Raw genomic sequence first — 18,889 nt, forward strand, 5'->3', positions numbered from 1 at the left:
TTTCCATATCTTCTTTGATTAGGATATAAAAATATACTCGTTTAAACAGCTGCACAAACTGTTCATAGTACTGGAAGGCACAAACATGCTTTGCTGTTAACACAGAAGAATTATCAAAATGGTGCTGAGCTACATTGTTTACCAAGGTTTATTGGTTTAATGGTACCTCCCACTGAAGGCAGCTCCCACAAGAAACACAGGGACCAGTATATCATGCCATGCTAACTTCTTAGAGCTGTTTCTGAATAGTGAATTAAATTGTTCTTTGGGAAATCACTCGTAAAACCTACATGTGCCTGAAATATCTTTTTAACCCATGCTTAACCATGGGGATTGGCAGGAGCTGGTCTGGATAGAAACACCGACCATACCTGGAGGTAAAATAACTGCAGTTGTGCTCCCAGTCCACAAAATGTTGGGTTGGCTGTGGCTTCAGTGTCTCTTCACCTGCAGAATTAGATGGTAGTCAATTTTGTATGTTCGGTTCCTCAATTTTTTTGCAAATAGTATTTGCCTCTATGGTGGAAGACACTTGTGAACACTTACTTTTAAGCTGTGATCCATCATGAAGTTCCACATATATTTTTGCAGGACAAACATAAGTCTGTTTACGTCAAAATTGGTGCTCAAAGGGGACCGATTTCCCAGTATGTGTACACAGGATGGTAGTCTTTAGGGCTTATTTTGTAGACTTTCTACACAATATGTATTTATTTAGGCTATTTATATAATGCTATTTCATAGAAAACATATATATTAAAAAAAATCAAACATCAATTAAGTATTGTGGAAAGATGCATTCTAAATGGCAGTGATTCAGGAGTTCAAAGAAACCTTTTCAACTGGATTGGTGTAAAACTGGGGAGTAGGACAATGCGGAAGCAATGCACTTCAGTACAATGGGCACTTTTGAGTCCTCTGTGTTCAAGCAATGCACATCATGCTGTTGTCTTTATAATTTCATATCCATGGCCATAAATATGTTCAGGATCTTGATCCTGCTTGCTGCCCCCTCCCCTGCAGAGAATACTGTATTTCATCACTTTCCTGGTTCTTCACAGGAGATTAATGACATCATTGACTCCAGTTCGGTGCCACTGAAGCAAGCCAATCAGAGCCTGCAAGGTGAGTCTCTGCCACTGGCCACAGTCTGTGTTGTCTAAATCTTGAGGGAGGGAGGCAAAAAAAGCAGGCCTCAAGCTTGGAAATCAACTGAAATTACCCAGTCTCATTGGTGGAGGTGTAGTCAAGGAGCAAGCCAGGAGTCAGGGTCAAAGAGCAGGCCACAACTGGAGGACAAACCAAGAGTTTGGGAGTCAGAAATGGAGGACAAACTAGCTGGCATGAAGAAAGAAGAATGAAGGATTCAGGGAACACACCAGTGCTCAGGAAGACTTCGTTGCTCAAGCAAGGCTCAGCTGAAATGGGTAGCCTTTTATATTTCTTCTTGCTCAGGAAGATACAGTGTCCAGCCAGGGTGGGTAGAGTCAGACCAGTACTGGAAGGGTCTTCACTAAGAAGATGTTCACCTGAAGCTCAGTGCTCTACCACACAAGACAGCTGCATACAGACCCAGCATTTCCTGAGAATTAGAAGTCTGCCCCAGAAGTTCAGTGGTCATCTGCAGAATTCCTTCCTATACCCTTGTGGCCTGCTTCATCCACACAGTCATCACTGAGTTCTGCTCCTACTTAAACTGTAGAACGTTGGTTTATACCCAAAGCATTGCCCATTATCCCTTTATCATTCAAGGAGATCTCAATGTCCATAAACCATTTTTTTCTGGCATTTGGTATGTGACATAATAGTGGGAAGCATTCTTCTTGATCCTCTTGTTCTGATGTTTTCTCTGCAGAGATTGGGCAGACTTTGGGAGAGAAGATCAAGAATCAAATAGGTGGACGAGTAAACGAAGCACTGGACGATGCTGAACATCTTCTCAATGGTACTGACCTACTGTCTAACGAAGAGTGTGTTGTGGGATCTAGTAGTAGAGATGGAGGCCCAGAAAGTGTGTCTCTTTAACTGTGGCACAGGGCGAGGCAAAGGTGCTCAGAGGACAAAGAAGGTTTAGAGCATGGGTCAGGAACTTTTGGCCCTCCAGATGTTGTTGGGACTCCAACTCCCATCAGCCACAGCCAGCATGGCTAATGATCAGGGCTGATGGGAACTGTAGTCCTGCAACTTCTGGAGGGCCAAAGGATAGCCAGCCCCTGCTTGGGAGAAAAGTGCTCATTGCTGTAGTTCATTGTCCTGAATTTGATTTGTTTGTTTAAAGCATTGTTTTGTTTTGTTTATGTTTTTACCCCTCTTTATGTGACTGCTTCAATCTGTGGAACTGGCAATGTTATAGGTCCTGTATAGTATTTGTTCTGCGTTTGTAAGAAATGGATCTTGTAGTGTGGCAGCCCCACACTTCAGAACTCCTTGCCTATTGACATCAGGCAGGTGCCTACATTGTGCTCTTTTTGGCACCTGCTAAAAACATTTTTGTTTAGGCAAGCCTATCCAGATACGTCGAATGTTGACAGGGGTTTTACTCTGGTTTTTAGCTTATTGTTGATTTTAATATATATATTTTACTGATAATTCCATTGTTTTATATCTTTGTTAACTGATTTGAGGTTTCTTTCTTTTTACATTCAAGTCCCATATAAATTTTACAAAAGAAATAAATTGCATTTGATTTGTTCATTGAGGTCCAGCTCTGAGGGCCTTCTGGTGGTTCCCTCCCTGTGAGGTTACAGGGAACCAGGCAGGAAGGGCCTTCTTGGTAGTGGACCCTACCCTGTGGAACGCCATCCTGTCAGATGCCAAAGAGATAAATAATTATTTGACCTTCCGTAGACATCTGAAGGCAGCCCAGGAAGCTTTCAGTGTGTGGTGTTCTGTTGTGTTCTTATTTATTCTGTTAGAAGCCACCCAGAGTGGCTGGGGCAACGAACTCAGATGGGTGGGGTGCACAAATTTATTTATTTCATTTTATTTTATTTCATAAAACTTACGCACCACTTGATTCCCTTGTGCTAAAAACTATCTGTCATCGGGGTGGAGATTGCAAAGTTCCTCCTCACTCTTTTTCTCTGTCCATTGCAGAGATTAGCTCTGTGGAAAAAGAGCTCCGGGCAGTCAATGAGTCAACAAATCACTTGCGGGACCTTCAGGAACAGCTGAGCCAAAACCTGACCGCCTTGAGCACTGATATCAACCAGACTTTGAAAGACTGCGGTGAACCTTGCAAGGGTGTCCCAATGTGGAACCTGGAGCCTGGGGCCAATCTCAGTGCGGTAAAATGGGGTTGGAGTGCAGAGACCTTGGGAAAGGGATGGTGGGTTTTTAGAGAACATGGGAAGAAGCACCACTTTCAGGATAAGTGGGCTTAGCTAATTGAGTGACACTACTGAGACAGAGGCTAAAGCCAGTGTCAGGTGGTGCAATAGATGTCAGGGTGGAATCTCAGCTGAGGCCTGGCTACAGTGTTGGAGCGTGTCTACAAGATGCCCATGGATGTGTTTGTCTGGTCTTGCCAGCATGTAAACATACAAACGTCTCAGTGGATGCTACGTTGCTCTTACCTGTGTCAGTGTAAACATTTGAGTGAAACACAAAGATTCCTACCCCTCCCAGAACACAATGCATCATCACTTTAATTTCTTATAGATAGATAAACTGTCCCTTTATCTGTTCCCACAGGTTCCGGATGTCAGCCGCCCACTCCAGCTGTTGACCAATCTGACAGACTCAAACCCTCAGGACACCATTGCAAAGGTAACATCCTTCCCTCTGTCCATCTTTTCTCTCTCCTCCGCAATCAGAGTGTGCCACACAGAGCAGGCTTTCTGAGTGCCCATGCCAGGTGGCAGTGTGCCAGGGACGGCCTGTCTAGGAGAGGCTGTGCAGTAGGAGCAGAACCACAGACTGAGCCTAGCATCATAAATCACAGCCTTGGGCCATAGGGCTCCCCTGATCTCTCAAACCATCAATGCCTGTATCCCATCCTCAGAAGGTATTGTTAGCCCACTTCCTCTTTGGAATCAGCACATATTGCAATGCCTTTTAGATTCACATTGCTTTGCCCTTTGTTCAACACTATAAAAGCATATGTGATTCTGAGATCTCTGTGTTGTTTGTCTTTTGTTTCCATCTGCATATGTCTTTATTCTGGGTTCTGGCACTGGCAGGCAAGAAACGTTCTGGCTGATATTCCAAAGAAGGTGTCTGAACAAACAAAAAAGGTGGTGTCTGGTAAGTAGTTTCAGCAGATAGATAAAGGTGTGTGTATTCTCATTTCAAGAACCAGTTGAAAGGCTATGGTTACATTTATAATGTCCTCAGAAACTAGAGATCTCCTGCCAAATATCTCTTTGATCAGTTCACATTAATATGTGGAATTTAGTCAAGTCTCGGCTCTCAGTCATTCAATATAACTGTTTACAATGCAATAGTGCAGCCTTTTCTTTGTTTAGAAATTGTTATTCTACAAATATACCTTCTATATAGTAATTGGAGTTCACACCCAACAGTTTCTCATATGTGAATGTTCAAGCAACATGGCATTTCCTGCCCTGAAGCTGCAGTTACAGCTACCTGCTGTGGATGCATGGAGTGATAGGTGTGAGTTAATCACATGTGAACATATGAAGCTCTTGTTCTACAGAGTCAAATCAATGGTCTGTCCAGCCCAGCACTGTCTACTCTGATTCACGGTAGCTCTACAAATTCCACTTGAGATCCCTTAATTGGAGATGCTAAGGAATTCAGTCTAGGACCTTGGACATGCATTCACTCTTATCACTGAGCTACAAGATGTCCCAAAACATTTTTAAAACATATGTCCTCCTATGGACCAATGCCACATACACACTGTTGTTTAGAGGACATGGCTAGTCTGCACATTCTTGCTAGCTCCTCCATTTATTAGGCATCAGTGGGGCTCAGTCAGGATTGTCTTAAGCATATGTGGCACTGGTTACAAAGATCTGCCCGGTGTGTCCCCCCCCCTCCCCGGTTGCCTAGTCCCAGAGGCGCAGGAGGGCAGAGCCGGCTGCCCACCTCAACATCTCACTGGACTTGTGGTGCAGAGCCACCCGCAGCAGAAGAGCCCACCGCAGTGCCCCGACTGACGGACGGGCTCTTCCCCGGACTCAGCTCTCGGGTCCTGGACTCTCAGCCTGGTGCCCCTGAGAGCCCGGCACCCAGGTGCCCCGCACCCCTAGCGCCTATGGGTAAGACGGCCTTGGGCTCAGTGGAGCTGGATGTTTCCTTTTCCCAATCCACAGCTTTCCTTGTCCTTCTTATTTTGTCCTCCCTAACTTGAACTGAATGAAGGATGGGTAGCCAGAAATGAAGGAGGCATGAGATTTGCTGAGGTATGTGAATGGTTCTTCCTCGGAGAGCTAACAGGCAATTGGGCATAAAATACTACATATCCAGAACACATAGCAGATGGCTGCCCTGTGGTAAGATGCTCTCTGCCATAGTGAACAAAGTATATTTGTTTATCTGTGTATCTTTTGGTCCTTGCAGAAGGAGAGGCTCGCCTCCGTGATGTTGAGCAAGCGATTGAAGATAGCCGTAGCAACTTTTCCACACTGAGCAGAATGGGGAATATCTCTCAGTCCATGACAGATGTTGTCAGTTGGGCGAGTACCTATGAGCCAGATATTGTCACCTATGATAGTTACAGGTATGAATTAAAGTGTTCTCAGAGTATTGTAAGCTGGCGGAATCCCTTAGGTTAGCTTAAGCCACACTAGGTCATGTGTTGGATGAAATGTGGTCTCCTGACCATGAGTGGTCATATGTTATCAAAATGGCAGCTATGGAAAATGGAATGAGAATGGTAGCCTAAACGAAGGGCTAAAAGCTTTCTGGCCAGTATTTTGGAAGCCTCTGATGTGCAGTTTCATGTCACACTGATGGTTTCCCACAGCATTTTTGGACAGGGCACCACATCTAGTCTGCAGTAGTATGAAAGTTAAAATCCTTGTCTTCCGATTTGGTTAATTGGCCCAGATAGCACTTGTTTTTCTTCAGTGCTATACCATTGTTCATAACCTAGGCTTGGATGGGATCTCATGTTTTCTAATTTGCTTCTTCTTGTTGCCAGGGCTTTGATGCACATGCCAGCAGAGTACAGTGTTGCTGATGCTGGTTTTTAGCAGAGATCAAACCCATACCAGGTTTTGACCCTTAGTCATTGCCTTCTGTCAGAGTCTTAACTGTTTTCCCTTTCCTTACTTTAGGTGGATTGCTGGCCTTTGCCTCTGCTCTCTGGTGCTCGTGATCATTGTATTCAACGTGCTGGGCCTGTTGTTTGGGGCACTTGGGCTAAACCCGCGAGAGATGCCTACCAAACGGGGCTGCCTCGCAAACACTGGTGGAGGCCTCCTCATGGCGTAAGAGACTTTGCACCTTCTCTCATCTCATGACAGAGAGTCATCCAATAAGTCAAAGGAATGTAGGAAGTTTCTGCTGCATCCCATGTCAGGCCCTTGGTTCATCTGGCACAGTACCATCAATGCTGACTGGCAGTGGCTTTCCAAAGTTTCAGCTAGAAGTCCTTCCAAGCCCTACTTGGAGTTGCCAGGGATTCATCCTGGAACCTTCTGCATGCAAAACTCATGTTCTGTTACAGAGCTCTGGCCTGTACCTTTATTACCCTTCCTGATGATTGCTAAATGTTGCCAAGCTGTGTTATGGCGCAGCAAATGTTAGAGCATGGGTGGCAGGACTCAGGAGGCGTCTGTAGATCTTTACATGTATTTCTGGTTGCCTGATTTCCCAGCTCTCTGGGAGCTATTCTATAGAGGGTTTTCCCATACACAATCTGTTTTGTGTACAGGCTCCTACTAGAGAAAGCTAGGGTGGGAATATCCTTAAGTATCCAGAAATGCAGCATTACTGGCAGTGCAGAGCCATGCCCCCTGAGTATTTTGGCACCCTGACCTTGTCCTGGACTTTCCCATGGACTTCTGGCTGTTCCTTATGTTTATCTGCTGGATTGTGTATCAGAATGAATGGAAGGGTTGCCTGGGGCAAATGTCCAAGGGCTCCGACGGCTGCTCTTCACATCCATCCAGCAAAATCCCAGGCCTCCAATCATGTTTTCCCTTCTCTGACAGGAGCGTTGGGTTCAGCTTCATATTTTCATGGCTGCTGATGCTGCTGGTTCTACTGACATTTTTAGTCGGGGGAAGTATGTACACAGAGGTGTGTCGGCCGTGGGCCGATGGGCATCTCCTTCAGGTAAGTCCCTTGAGCTACCATGAGTATTCTTTGATACTGCTGAGTGCCATCTGCAGTGGAACAAGGGGGGAAATAATGTGGGCGAGAAGTGAGTCATGGTTTCCCTTAACACCAGACCAGAACCCACACACTGTAACCTTAGATTCTAATCCTGGGATCCCATCTCTCCCCCTTGTCAATCATTATCATTTTGGCATGGAAATTGCTGAAGTAGACATGAGACAGCCAGGCAATCCCACATTCTGCAGAGGATGAAATCGCAGGGAGAGGGAAATACTGAAGATGTTGTTTTGAGTTGAGAGGCTAAGAATCTAATTAATGACTCTTTATTTTCTTCTAGTTTCTGGACACACCAGGGTTGTTTCCTGAATTCAACCTGACACGGCTCTTGCATTTGAAGAGTTCTGATGTGAACCTCTCCAGCCTGTACAAGTGAGTGGCTGGCTGGATTCCTCCATGGCTTCCTGCCTGCTGTGACTTTGGTCCTCAGCTTCCCCCAAAGGGAGAGAGACTCTTGAGAGTAGTGTGGGAACTGCAGGCTTGATATGAGTCAGGCATGCAGTGTATGGGAGTAGAGAAAAGTAAGTTCCACCCACTTGCCAACATGCAATGTCAGGGTACCAGGGGGCCCTGGTGCAGAGAAGTCTTTTAATATTTTGTTTTTAGTTTTTTCAAATTTTGAAATTTGCAAACAATTATCAAACAAAAAACATAGAGAATTCTTTTTCCTTACATTTCCAGCATGTATTTGACCTTGTTTTATACAAGCTAGTTTACTAGGGGTTAAATACCAACGATACATCAATTTCATATAATTTTCTTTCAACGTATAACATGCAGTAAATTTCAAATCCCAGTTCCATAGCTTCTCCCACGCTGTAAGTTGTATATTATGTCCAAAGTCCTTGCCCAGCATAGACAAGAAGCTTCATAATACAGTCATACCTTGGAAGTCGAATGGAATCCGCTCCAGAAGTCCATTTGACTTCAAAAACATTTGGAAACCAAAGCGCGGCTTGAAGCTGTGGAAGCCCTGTCGGACGTTTGGGTTCCAAAGAGTGTTCGCAAACTGGAATACTTGCTTCCGGGTTTGCAGCGTTTGGGAGCCAAAACATCCAAGTACCAAGGTGTTCAGGATCCAATTTGACTGTATAATCTTAAATCTGGTGCAGAGAAGTCTTTCCCTGACCCACAACTTCTCCATTCTGCCAAGAGTTTGCTAGAATAACAGCCTGAATCATGCTTTTCTTTCTCTGAGGTACCTTTCAGCCTGATCACTGTGCTTCTTAGTCCTGCTGTTTCCCCACAGTTCTTGCTCCCATGCTGAGCTTATGTCACCAGCAACCCCACTGCCCCCTGGCGTAAGAGTTAAACTACATGATTGGAAAGCTTGATTGCATGGTGATGCTGTTTCCCCAGTTTATGTTTGACATAGCACAGTGTATCCTGGTCTCTTAGCTCGGTTTTCACTCTTGCAGGAACTGTGAAAACAATGCCCCCTTGTGGAGCACCCTTCACCTGGGTGAGGTCATCCCTCTGGATGAGATCCTAAACACCAGCAAGGTCAGTGATGAGTGTCTGTAGGTGAATCGAGACAGCCACAAGAGAAACTGAATGACCAGCAAGATTAGTGTCCTCAGATATGCTCTGGGATAGTTTAAAGTCCAGATCTGGGGCATATCTTCAGCCACCTGGAGAACCCCAGAGAAGGGTCCTGGGAGACTGGATTGTTATGTACTCTGCACCTACTCGCCTTGTTTTTCTTTTGCTCTTACAGTACACCGGTAATATTGATGCAGCCTTAAAAAAAATAAATATCAGTTTGGGCTCCACTGACCTCCTGAAGGATGAGCAGAAGCGTCGCCTGCAGGAACTGGGCTCAAAGGATGGGCTGAACCTGAATTTTTCCAGTGCTCTGAAACAGGTGAGATGAGAGGGTGGAACAGCTTATCACAAGATGATTTCTTTTATTGATCTTTATGGGGTTTGACATTGTCTGGTATCTTGTGAGATATGTCACATCTGAAAAAGAGTCGTGTTTTTTTTTAAATAAAAAGGTCAGGCCATTAAAAGTCATTTAGATTGCCTAATAGGACTAGTGACTTGCCTAGAAAATGATATCATTGCCAGTAATAGTAGTGTAGGCTCCATCCCCACAGAAAAATGAATGCCCTTCATCTTTGCTGGGGTATGAATTGCTGCAGGAAGGAATCAGTCAGCTGTGATATTCTGATTAACCGACAATGGAAGGGTCGTTGGGTTGATGATGTCAGCATAGGTTACTGGCAGCTGCTCAGTCTGTTCAGGAGAAAGGATAGTGTCCGGAAAGGGCTTTGGGTGCAGCCCAAAAGGAAAGCCGTCCCCCAACAAAACCTGTGCAGGTTACTGAGTTTAAGAAAATCTCAAAGACATCTGTATAATGAAATCATGCCATTCCACATAAATAAAAGCAGCAGTTAACACGTAAACAGGACAGGATTTGCCTGGTGCCTAAAAGCAACGACGAAGATGACAGGCAGATCACCTTTGGGAGGGAGATCCATAATTAGAGCACAGTCACTAAAAAGGTACACTCTTTGGAAGCCACCCACATGTCCTTTTGTAGGTGAGGGCACTCAGAAAAGAGCCTCTGATTGTTGTCTCACAGATCATTGGAGGTGGAGGGATGAGGTGAGCTTTCTCTTCCCAGAGGTGTGATGTGAAATAATAATAGCTTACATATCAAGGGGTTCAAAATGAAATAAAGCAAGTTGGAAAGCGGATTCTAGGAAGTGTGCGAACTTAATCTGCCTGGGCCCTGACCTTACTCACTCCGATGTCTCTTGCTATCCTTGAGGAGCTGACCCACCGTGTGCTCTCTGTCCCTTTCTTTGCAGATCAATGAGACTGTGACAAAACAAGACCTGTCTTCATTGGCAGCGGTTCTAGATAAATTGGCAGAAAACACAGTGAGTGGTGCTTTGATTGGGATATCCCCATTCTTCTGCAGTGCTTCTCTCCCCCAGCTCCCTTTCTAGGGGGAGGGGCCCTGTAGGTGTCTTTTTGGGATCACTTCAACCCAGAGCTGGCCCAAGACATTTTGGCACCTGAGGCGGACCACAAAATGGCACCCTCCCTGCCAGAGAAGTAGGGGTGAATGAAGATCTACATTGGGGACAAGGGGGAGAATTGAATTAATCTTACCCAACAGCTGAAGTGGAAATGAAATGCTGTCATGGCGGGGGGAAAGGGGCCTGTTCTGAATCATGCCCCCACCATTTCCTCTCTAAGGGTGATACGAGACCAGCAGCATCTCCTATTTGCCAAGAGGTCACTGTAGAGGTGGCATGGGGGGCAGGGAACTGTTGAGGAGAGACAGATCCAGCCCCCGAGCAGTGTGCCACAGCCGTCAGTGCCACTGCAACAGCAACCATGGGCATGTGTTCCTTGGAGGCTGAATCGGCTGTCCCTGTGGATCCTGCTGCCTGAGGTAGTCAACTCATCTTGACTAATAGGTAGGCTGGCCCTGATTTAACCCCAGATCCTCCCTGAAGATGGGAAATAATTGCATCACACATTGTCTCCTGGAAATGTGCCCACTTGTATGTGTGAAAGCAGCAGAAAACCTATCAATATCTCTTCACAATGGTGGTAATTATGAAAATATTTTCAGGCAATTAATGAGAAAGCTCGGAGCGATTTTCAACTGGAGGCCAGAAGGCTGAGGAAGCTCCAGATTTGGGTCAATTACACATTTCCTCCTCAGATGGTGAGTGCTGCTCTCCCCAAACACCTTTACCTCCTTTTGGCCCAGACCAGGTCCCGCCTTGAACAAGGCCTCCCTGGACGGTTTTGACTCTTGGCCCTACCAGGCCATAAGATGGTTGATATCTGTCCCACCTTCTGTCAACTCATTCCATCCAGCTCAGTGGATGGTGCCCTCTGATGAGCTTTCTCTGTCCTCAGCACATCTTGAGAAGCAGCATTCGAAAACTACAGAAGTCTGTCCCTCAGATTCCGGTAAGCAGGACAGGGTTTGAGGAAGGAGTGATCTGGGAGGTGGGGCTTTGATGCCAGGCTTTCTGAAGGACACCCCATTAGATATTGGATGGGTGGGGAAGTACAACCTGCTGACAATCTTGCCAGGCCTCCTTGCATAACAATGTGAGAACTCAAGGTAACAGGTGCCAATTGGGAGATACAGAGATTTCCCTTGGCATTGACTCTGTAGGGATGGGGTTTCAGAACCTGGAAGACTGTGGGAGATTGACAGAGTTGGTAGGCATCCCAAAGACGGACAGAGGAGATGTTAATGGGGCACTGGCAGAACTATACTTGTGTGTGTTCGGGGTCTGTATGGTGCTGGGTATGAAATGCTAAGCTGCAGTCCTCCATATGTTGGACTCCCAGTTCCCATCAGTCCCAACCAGCATGGCCAATGGTTAGGATTGATGAGAGTGGTAGTCCAGCAGCATCTGAAGAGCTGCAGTTGTGCAACTCCCACTAAAGCATACCAAAAAACCTGTCTCAGCCTTTTGATAATATACCAGCGCTGCTCCCTTATGTCCATTGGATTATGTGATGTCCTGCTCAGTGGTCTGCTCAGATCTGTATGGAAAGTGGTGGTGAGGGCAGCCCATGAGACAGTCTCCCAGGGAGTGAACCTGACAGTACTGTGTCCTGCCAGGGTACAGCGAACACCACATTGTCAAAAATAGAAGATGCTCAGATATTTATGAAGTGGCAGGCGCAGGACGTTGTCAAAAACGTGAGTCTTCTTCTCATCATTCAACCTATTTCCTGGTGGGGGTACACAGAGGGCATCATTAAGACTGGATTCATGCTAGTGAACAACTCTGGGAAATGGGAATACAGGAAATGCAGTGGAGAGGAGGACAAGCGAAAGCTAGTGCTCCCAAGATAGGGACATGTGACACCCCAGCTGATTGTGCATTGAATAGCCGTATTACCTTTTCCTGTACCCTATACAACAGCCCAATTTCCCTTCCTATTCTTGGAACCATTAATGGAGCTTGGATAGGGGATTGGAGCCCCATAACTGAACCCCTTTCCTTGTTTGGAAGCTGTTGTCCTATCCTCTAACTTGCACCCACCCATCTTACCTTCTTACATCTAGGAGACTTCAGCTTTCGTGAAAACTCTGCTGGGTTTATTTGAATCATATATAGACTGGGCAAAGAGTACCGTAAGTAATGCCAACTGCTGTTGATGGAGATTGGGCTTAATCCTGAGTGATGACAAGGTGGGAGCCTGATTGTCCTTGCTTGTATACTTCTGCTATACTCGCATCCAGGCTGGATGCTTGCCTGAGGCTATGCATACCCAAGCCATGAATTTACTGGACCTTTTAGCCATAGTTTATTTATTATTTACTGGTTTAACAGATTTATAAACTGCTTAATCAAAGCAACTCTCTAGTTGTAATTAAAATGCAGATGAAATCTGCAAAGCAATAAAAAACAAGTATATATAAAACATACTGCATTTTTCCATCCATAAGATGCCCCCATGCATAAGATGCCCCCTATTTTTTAGGACTCAGATTTAAGAAAATGGGGGGAGATGGCCTCATGTATAAGACGCTCCCTAATTTTTGACATTATTTTTTAGGAAAAAACCCTAGTCTTATACACGGAAAATTACAGTAATTAAAACACTGATTAAATCAGTAAAACTTTAAGAACAAATATGAGTAACTAAGTTATATGTCTGGGTAAGTTTGCAATAGACATCTAAAATGATATGGGGCAGGGAACCTTTTCTGCTTGGCGGGCCAGAATTTTATTTCCAAAGCTTTGACAGGTTACTTTTGGCAGGTGGACGGAGTTTTGACACCAGGTGATACTGCAGTTTGAAACCTCAGTTGTCCCCATGCCCTGCTGCCTGAACTTCTGAAAACTGTCAGGAGCACTTTTGCAAAGGGCTTTCAAATAGCCACACACTCCTTTTTGAATGTCCAGTTTTTGGAGGTTCAAACAGCAACACCTGGTCCTCCATTTTGGCAAGATGCCCATGCAACCGCACTCACGAAACAGGAAGGAGGAATCCTGCTGAACTTATGGCAGCCGATGAGTGAGAGTTAATTTCTCCTGGCTTGGCAGCACTTGCCTGTTTCCTACAAGTGTGAGCAGCCAATGTAACATTGAATCCCGTCATCCTGCCCATCAGCAGCCAGTGCAAATATCTGAGGGCAACTCCAATATGCTGACAGAACCTGACTCCTGGCAGCAGTTGTGCTGCAGCATTCTGTAGTTAACTGCAGTTTCCCGATCAGCCACTTGCATTCACATGCCAGTCTTACAGCCTCATGCACAGGTGGCCCTGGAGGCATATGTAAGCAAAATCAAGTTGATCTCATGGGAAGTGTAGTGCCGTTGCCCATCTTACTTCTAGGGTGCAAGCACAGCATGAAGTTACAAGGTTGGCAATGCCAGGACAATTCCTACCATGTGCTTAGCTGCACTGGCAACATTCATGATGACAACACGATGAAGGTGTTTGGCCAGGAAAGGAGTGCAGGGCTCAGGATTTTTCCTTTGGTGGTCATGATGTTTCCTTGTCTTCTTTGCTGGCAGATCAAAGAGCAAGTGGGCCGCTGTGGCCCTGCAGCCTGGGCACTGGATAGTGTGAATACCGTGGTCTGCAGCTGCGTTGTCAATTCATTGGTGAGGCAGTCAACATGAGAGATGTAGCTGGGGTGTGGCAGTGAGCCAGCATGGATAAGGGACAGCAGGGTGGCAGTCCGTAGGTTGAGAGATGGCGACTGCAGCCCAGGATGTAGGAGTAACTGGTAGGTGGTGGGGCCACAGAAATTGTAACTACCTTCGGCAGAGGCTGTGCTGTGGCTCTGGGAATCTTGCCTGGGGTGGGGCATGGAAAGAAGCTGGGGAGACATCTGCACGTGGGACAGATCCCTGTGCTCTTGAACAGGCACAGGGCTAGGGAAAGTGTATAGATGTATGTGAAGGGAGCTCTAGGGAAACGTTGGGGAGATGGATGGAAAAGACACAGGTAGGCTGTAGGCGAGGCTTACCTTGCATGAGCTCAAGCAGGGTGGGAGTTAAGTGGAGAGAGACAGCAGGAGTACTGACAGCTGCCTTCCCCTCTTCTCCCCCTAGAACGCCTTCTGGTTCAGTCTAGGCTGGTGCACTGCCTTTCTGCTGCCGAGCATCATCTTGGCTGTTCGGCTTGCCAAGTTTTACCGCAGAATGCACATGGATGACGTCTACACGTGAGGATGGGTCATACTTTTGCCTGTCACCCTGCCTATAGTCATGGATCAGATGCTTTACTTCTGCCTCCCCCACTCCCAGTACTGTTCACTGATTATAGGCTTGGACACCCCTTAAGCCCTCTACCCTCCAGTTGGTTCCATTACCTAGAAGTGCAAGTCCAGGTGTAGGGCTGCTCCCGTGGTATTCTTGTAAACCAACCATCCCTCTTGTGAAAGTGTCTGCTTTTAAGATACTGATGGAAAAGTGGGTTCTCCAGGGGAAGCCTCTAGGACAGCGGTTCTCAACCTGTGGGTCCCCAGATGTTGTTGGACTACAACTCCCATCATCCCTGAGCTCTGGCCTTGCTAGCTAGGGGTGATGGGAGTTGTAGTTCAACAACATCTGGGGACCCACAGGTTGAGAAAGGCTGCTCTAGGGGAAAGTGATAACTGCCTTCCCTAGTAAATGAAAAAGGGAATGTTTTGACTTCCCACTTGCTTATATTCAGAAACAGCTTTCAACCTTCCTGGCAAAACATGGTCCTGTGGAAGCCACACCCATGCAGTGTTATCTGGGTTTGTTGTCGTTGTTGGCATCCATCCGTCTTGAGAGACAATGGAGTGTGCCTCTGTGGGTGAAGTCAAACTGCTGTGACAGGGACATCGAGGTGACCTCTCCAGGGCACAAGCCTGGGCAGTGTGAAGCAATAACAAAAAATCCCCATGACCCTGGGCATGAACTAGACTAGAGCCATGACAAGGTCAAGAAACAATTGCTCACATGACCAGGGAGGATTCTTGCTATTAAGGCAGCATTTCAGAGGGCGCGTAATTCTAACCTTACGGCTAAACTTCTTTGCACCCACTTTGGCTGTGTGATGCCAGAAGTGGACCCACAGAACACATGTAAGAAGCCTTACTATATAATGGAGCTATGCTAGCTAGTGCTTAGGTGCATTGAGCTTGGTCGATGGACATGGGATTTTCTGCCGTTCAACAGGCACCCGGGATTGGCAGCACTGCTGAAAGGTTGCACTGTCCTGCCATCTGGTTCCAGTATAAGCAGTTGGGGGTTATAGTACTTTTCTTTTTAATTCCCTTGCCCACATTAGGGTTGAGGGAGCTTAGCATGCATTCTGGGAAGCCTTTGAGAAAGCTGTCATATATCCCATTGACATTCTCTTTCTTTTACTAGGGACGGTGCCATGGAAAACATGGAACTGTAAGTATCTTTTCCTACCTCCTGTCTATGTTTGGTGTGGAACTCTAAAGAAAGCCGCCCTAGATGTAGGAAATGACGATGCAATTTAAGTAACGGGAAGGAGGTCCAGTACTGGAGAAGGGTGCCGAACAAGACCATTTTGGGAAAGGAGCTCTGCCAATTCAAAATATGAAGCTCTCTTGCTTTGGTGTTGGTGACTGAGACAGGAGACATTTCATGCTGTGCAGGGTATGCTTTTGGTCTTCTTTGCGCTAAGCTGAGCTTTCTGTTGCATGCTGGCCCCAGCTGCACAGAGGCAGTCCCTGGGGTGCTGGTAAGAGGAAGTATGGCTGGCATTGTGCACAGAACCCACCGAATCCTATCTGGGCATGAACTGAATCTTAGCTGCAGGGAATGCTTTTACAGTGCGTGGGGGCTAGGAAAGTATTCATCCCCACTTCCACTACAGGCCAATAAGACTGATATAGACCAGAGAGATTTCTCCAAGTGTCATTATTATTTTTTAAAATCCTTATTAGAAACCCCTTTCCGCTTCATGCCCTGCCCAACCACCTAGCCTCAAGCTTAGAGCGCTATTTCTACTTTTCTCCCTTTGCAGATCAAGGCCACCACATATGTTCAAAATGCCCCGAGCAGAGCTGAGGAACTAGCAGTTACCTTGCCAATTACCTTGCCACCTTTCGTTCTTGAGCAACACTGAGGATGACACATGAATGTCTGCAGAACTGCTTTTTGCTTCTCTTCCCAATGCGGAGCATATGGATCACCACTCAGAAGCAAATTCTCCTTGGCCAAGTTGACTTATCCTGCGAATGACACCATTAGGTGTAGCTGCAAGACATGTTACACAAGAGCAGGCCTAGCTGTGTTCCCAATACGTAGCCCCACGTGTGTGTGTGTGTGTGTGTGTGTGTGTGTTCTGTGTGTTTCTACCCTAAAGACTAGGCTTGCAGTCTCTGCACTATGACATTTCTGCAAAGCCACGATCCTCCCATTGGGACTGTAGCTCCTTATGCCACACTGCAGCATGTATAAGTATTCTGGAGAGCATGCCTCTTCTTTGAACACCAGTGCCTTACACAGTTATATGCCATTGAATGATCCTGCTGGCTTGGGTTGATGGCTGACTGTGCTTGCTTTCTGTCCATAATAATGATGGTGGCTCCAGTGAATGCAATTAATCCACCCAGAAGCAGCAAAACTCTCTCCCTGTCCCCATCTCTATTTGGGGTTCAGGAATGCCGTCTGATGCAGCTGAATCCAGGATTTTGTGTGACACAGCTAAAATGACTGGCTGGGGAATTTTGGCAATTCAATTATGGGCATTACAAGAAGCATCAGGCTGAGCAACATGACAATCCTCCCGCAAGGAAGTGGGAGCTGACTTCAGTTTTATTGGGACTGCTTTATTTTTTTAACCCTCTATGGTTTTCTACTGTGTGTTTAAATTTACAAAGCAAAATCGTGTGCTCTAAATCTCTTAATAATGAAGGTATAACTGAATTGTGTACAATGCATTGACAATGCACTCTTATTTAAAAATGCTAAATAGTGCCTTGCTGTCTCAGGGCAATTTCTATCTATCCTTTACAACAGGGGTGAGGATCTTGTGGCCTTCCAGATGTTGTCTGACTCCAGCTCCCATTAGCCCTAGCGATCATGGCAAATGATAAGGACTTATGGAAGTTGTAGTCCAGCAACATCTGGAGGGCCATACATTCTCCATTCCTGCTTAACAAGAATCCCAGCAACCAGCAAGTGCTAGGTGGTCCCACCTTCTCCCCATCCCTACTCTAGACTGGAAAGAAAGGAGCAAGTACTGTATAGCAAAAGGAGCCTTAGCTAAAAAACAACAACCAAACAACGCATACTGTATGGTTCTGCTAATCCACATGTGCAGAAAACACATGTTGCCTTAGGCCACTCATCAGCAACCTGTCCTCCAGATGTTTCAGACAGTGATTTCCCAAGGCAGTACCATTGCTGAGGCTGATGGGAAATGGCAGTCCTAAACATCTGAAAAGCACCAAGTTGGCAAAGGCTGGTCTAAGTCGGTGGCTAGAACACTTTTTCACATTTCATGTCGTCCCTTGCTATCTCAGGACATGCATTGTATGTTCCCCTATTGTATGAACTTCTTCTACCCTCCTCCTTGATTTGCAGTCTTTGGCATTTTATATTTTCCCAAAACAATGAATTTATACAAATGCATTGTGCCAAAAAAAGTAGGTCTCACTGTGGACCGAAAACTCTAGTAGAGCTGGGACTGGCCTCAGCCTAACTTTCATGCCTTCAATCTAAACTGCGGGTGGAGTTCAGTGTAGCACTAAGGCGAACTTCTGTCCGTGGAAGGATTTTTCCTTATGCAACAGAGTGTTCTCCAACAAAATCTGTTTTAGGGGTTCCCCCAGTCCTTGGGAGAAAATGGGGGGGTGTGCAGGACATGCACGGGGGTACGGGGGGGGGAGTCCTGTCTGTGCAAGCAGAGACCGTTCTGCTTGTGAAATAATTTAGTTGAGCATTGCCCGTGTGGTAGTAAAGCTTGTCTCTCTTTAATGGGTTACAAGCTTTCAATAAGAAGTCCAAGAAGTAATCAGAAACAGCATGTGCCAGATTCCAAGATACATTGTACTACCTCCTTTAACAACCACCAGTGGATTGTACATTCCACCAGAAATGCTGGTCTAAATGTACATAGAATATGTTTATTGTCAAGGCTGTATGTTTTTAAAATTTGGTCTCTGTTATTGTAGTGATGTATTTTCCCAGGTGGAAAGAAGCCTCCCATGCACCCCATTCCTGTTTCTAATAAATTTCAATTTGGATTCCTGCTGTGGGTAGAGAAGCATTATTTACATGCTTGGCTTCAGTGGCAGCTCCTTGAAAGTGGCACGTTGATCTTGCTGCATTTGGGCTGCTGTCTGAGAACTCAATCAGGGTTCTGAGGCTGGACAAATTCCCTAGTTAATGAGAAGAGTTCTTCCTGATGATGCATTTTTATTCAGTATTTTTAAAGATTGGTACAGAATTATTGTATGAGATCCAGCTGCCTTTTCAGTATGTGTGTTATAGGGAGTCTGCAGCATTTTTGTTGCTGGGAAAATGCAATCTCCTCCGAAGTGCCAGCTATTAAGAACGATGTGGTTATGAGGTCACATCAGGCATATAGTGGCTATTTCCTACAGCATCACTGATAAGAGCAGATA

General features: G+C 45.9%; 1 protein-coding gene across 4 annotated transcripts in view; it reads left to right on the forward strand.

Annotated features, from left to right (window-relative positions):
* The window catches only part of LOC114597571 (prominin-1-A-like), a 35,470-nt gene extending 16,957 nt beyond the window's left edge, over positions 1-18,513 (forward strand). For all 4 annotated transcript variants that reach the window (XM_028730517.2, XM_077930153.1, XM_028730520.2 and 1 more), the window contains exons 6-25: positions 1,062-1,125; positions 1,856-1,945; positions 3,097-3,287; positions 3,694-3,768; positions 4,182-4,245; positions 5,527-5,686; positions 6,246-6,398; positions 7,125-7,248; positions 7,589-7,680; positions 8,727-8,811; positions 9,026-9,172; positions 10,125-10,196; positions 10,901-10,996; positions 11,194-11,247; positions 11,915-11,995; positions 12,365-12,433; positions 13,824-13,913; positions 14,367-14,479; positions 15,657-15,683; positions 16,282-18,513. In XM_028730517.2, the coding sequence (XP_028586350.2) occupies positions 1,062-1,125; positions 1,856-1,945; positions 3,097-3,287; positions 3,694-3,768; positions 4,182-4,245; positions 5,527-5,686; positions 6,246-6,398; positions 7,125-7,248; positions 7,589-7,680; positions 8,727-8,811; positions 9,026-9,172; positions 10,125-10,196; positions 10,901-10,996; positions 11,194-11,247; positions 11,915-11,995; positions 12,365-12,433; positions 13,824-13,913; positions 14,367-14,479; positions 15,657-15,683; positions 16,282-16,333 (1,899 nt within the window). In that variant the 3' untranslated portion in view covers positions 16,334-18,513. The remainder of the gene's footprint in view (positions 1-1,061; positions 1,126-1,855; positions 1,946-3,096; positions 3,288-3,693; positions 3,769-4,181; positions 4,246-5,526; positions 5,687-6,245; positions 6,399-7,124; positions 7,249-7,588; positions 7,681-8,726; positions 8,812-9,025; positions 9,173-10,124; positions 10,197-10,900; positions 10,997-11,193; positions 11,248-11,914; positions 11,996-12,364; positions 12,434-13,823; positions 13,914-14,366; positions 14,480-15,656; positions 15,684-16,281) is intronic.
* Positions 18,514-18,889: the final 376 nt, after the last annotated feature.

The sequence above is a fragment of the Podarcis muralis genome, chromosome 6, assembly GCF_964188315.1.
Source record: "Podarcis muralis chromosome 6, rPodMur119.hap1.1, whole genome shotgun sequence".
In the NCBI taxonomy this organism is placed as follows: Eukaryota; Metazoa; Chordata; class Lepidosauria; order Squamata; family Lacertidae; genus Podarcis; species Podarcis muralis.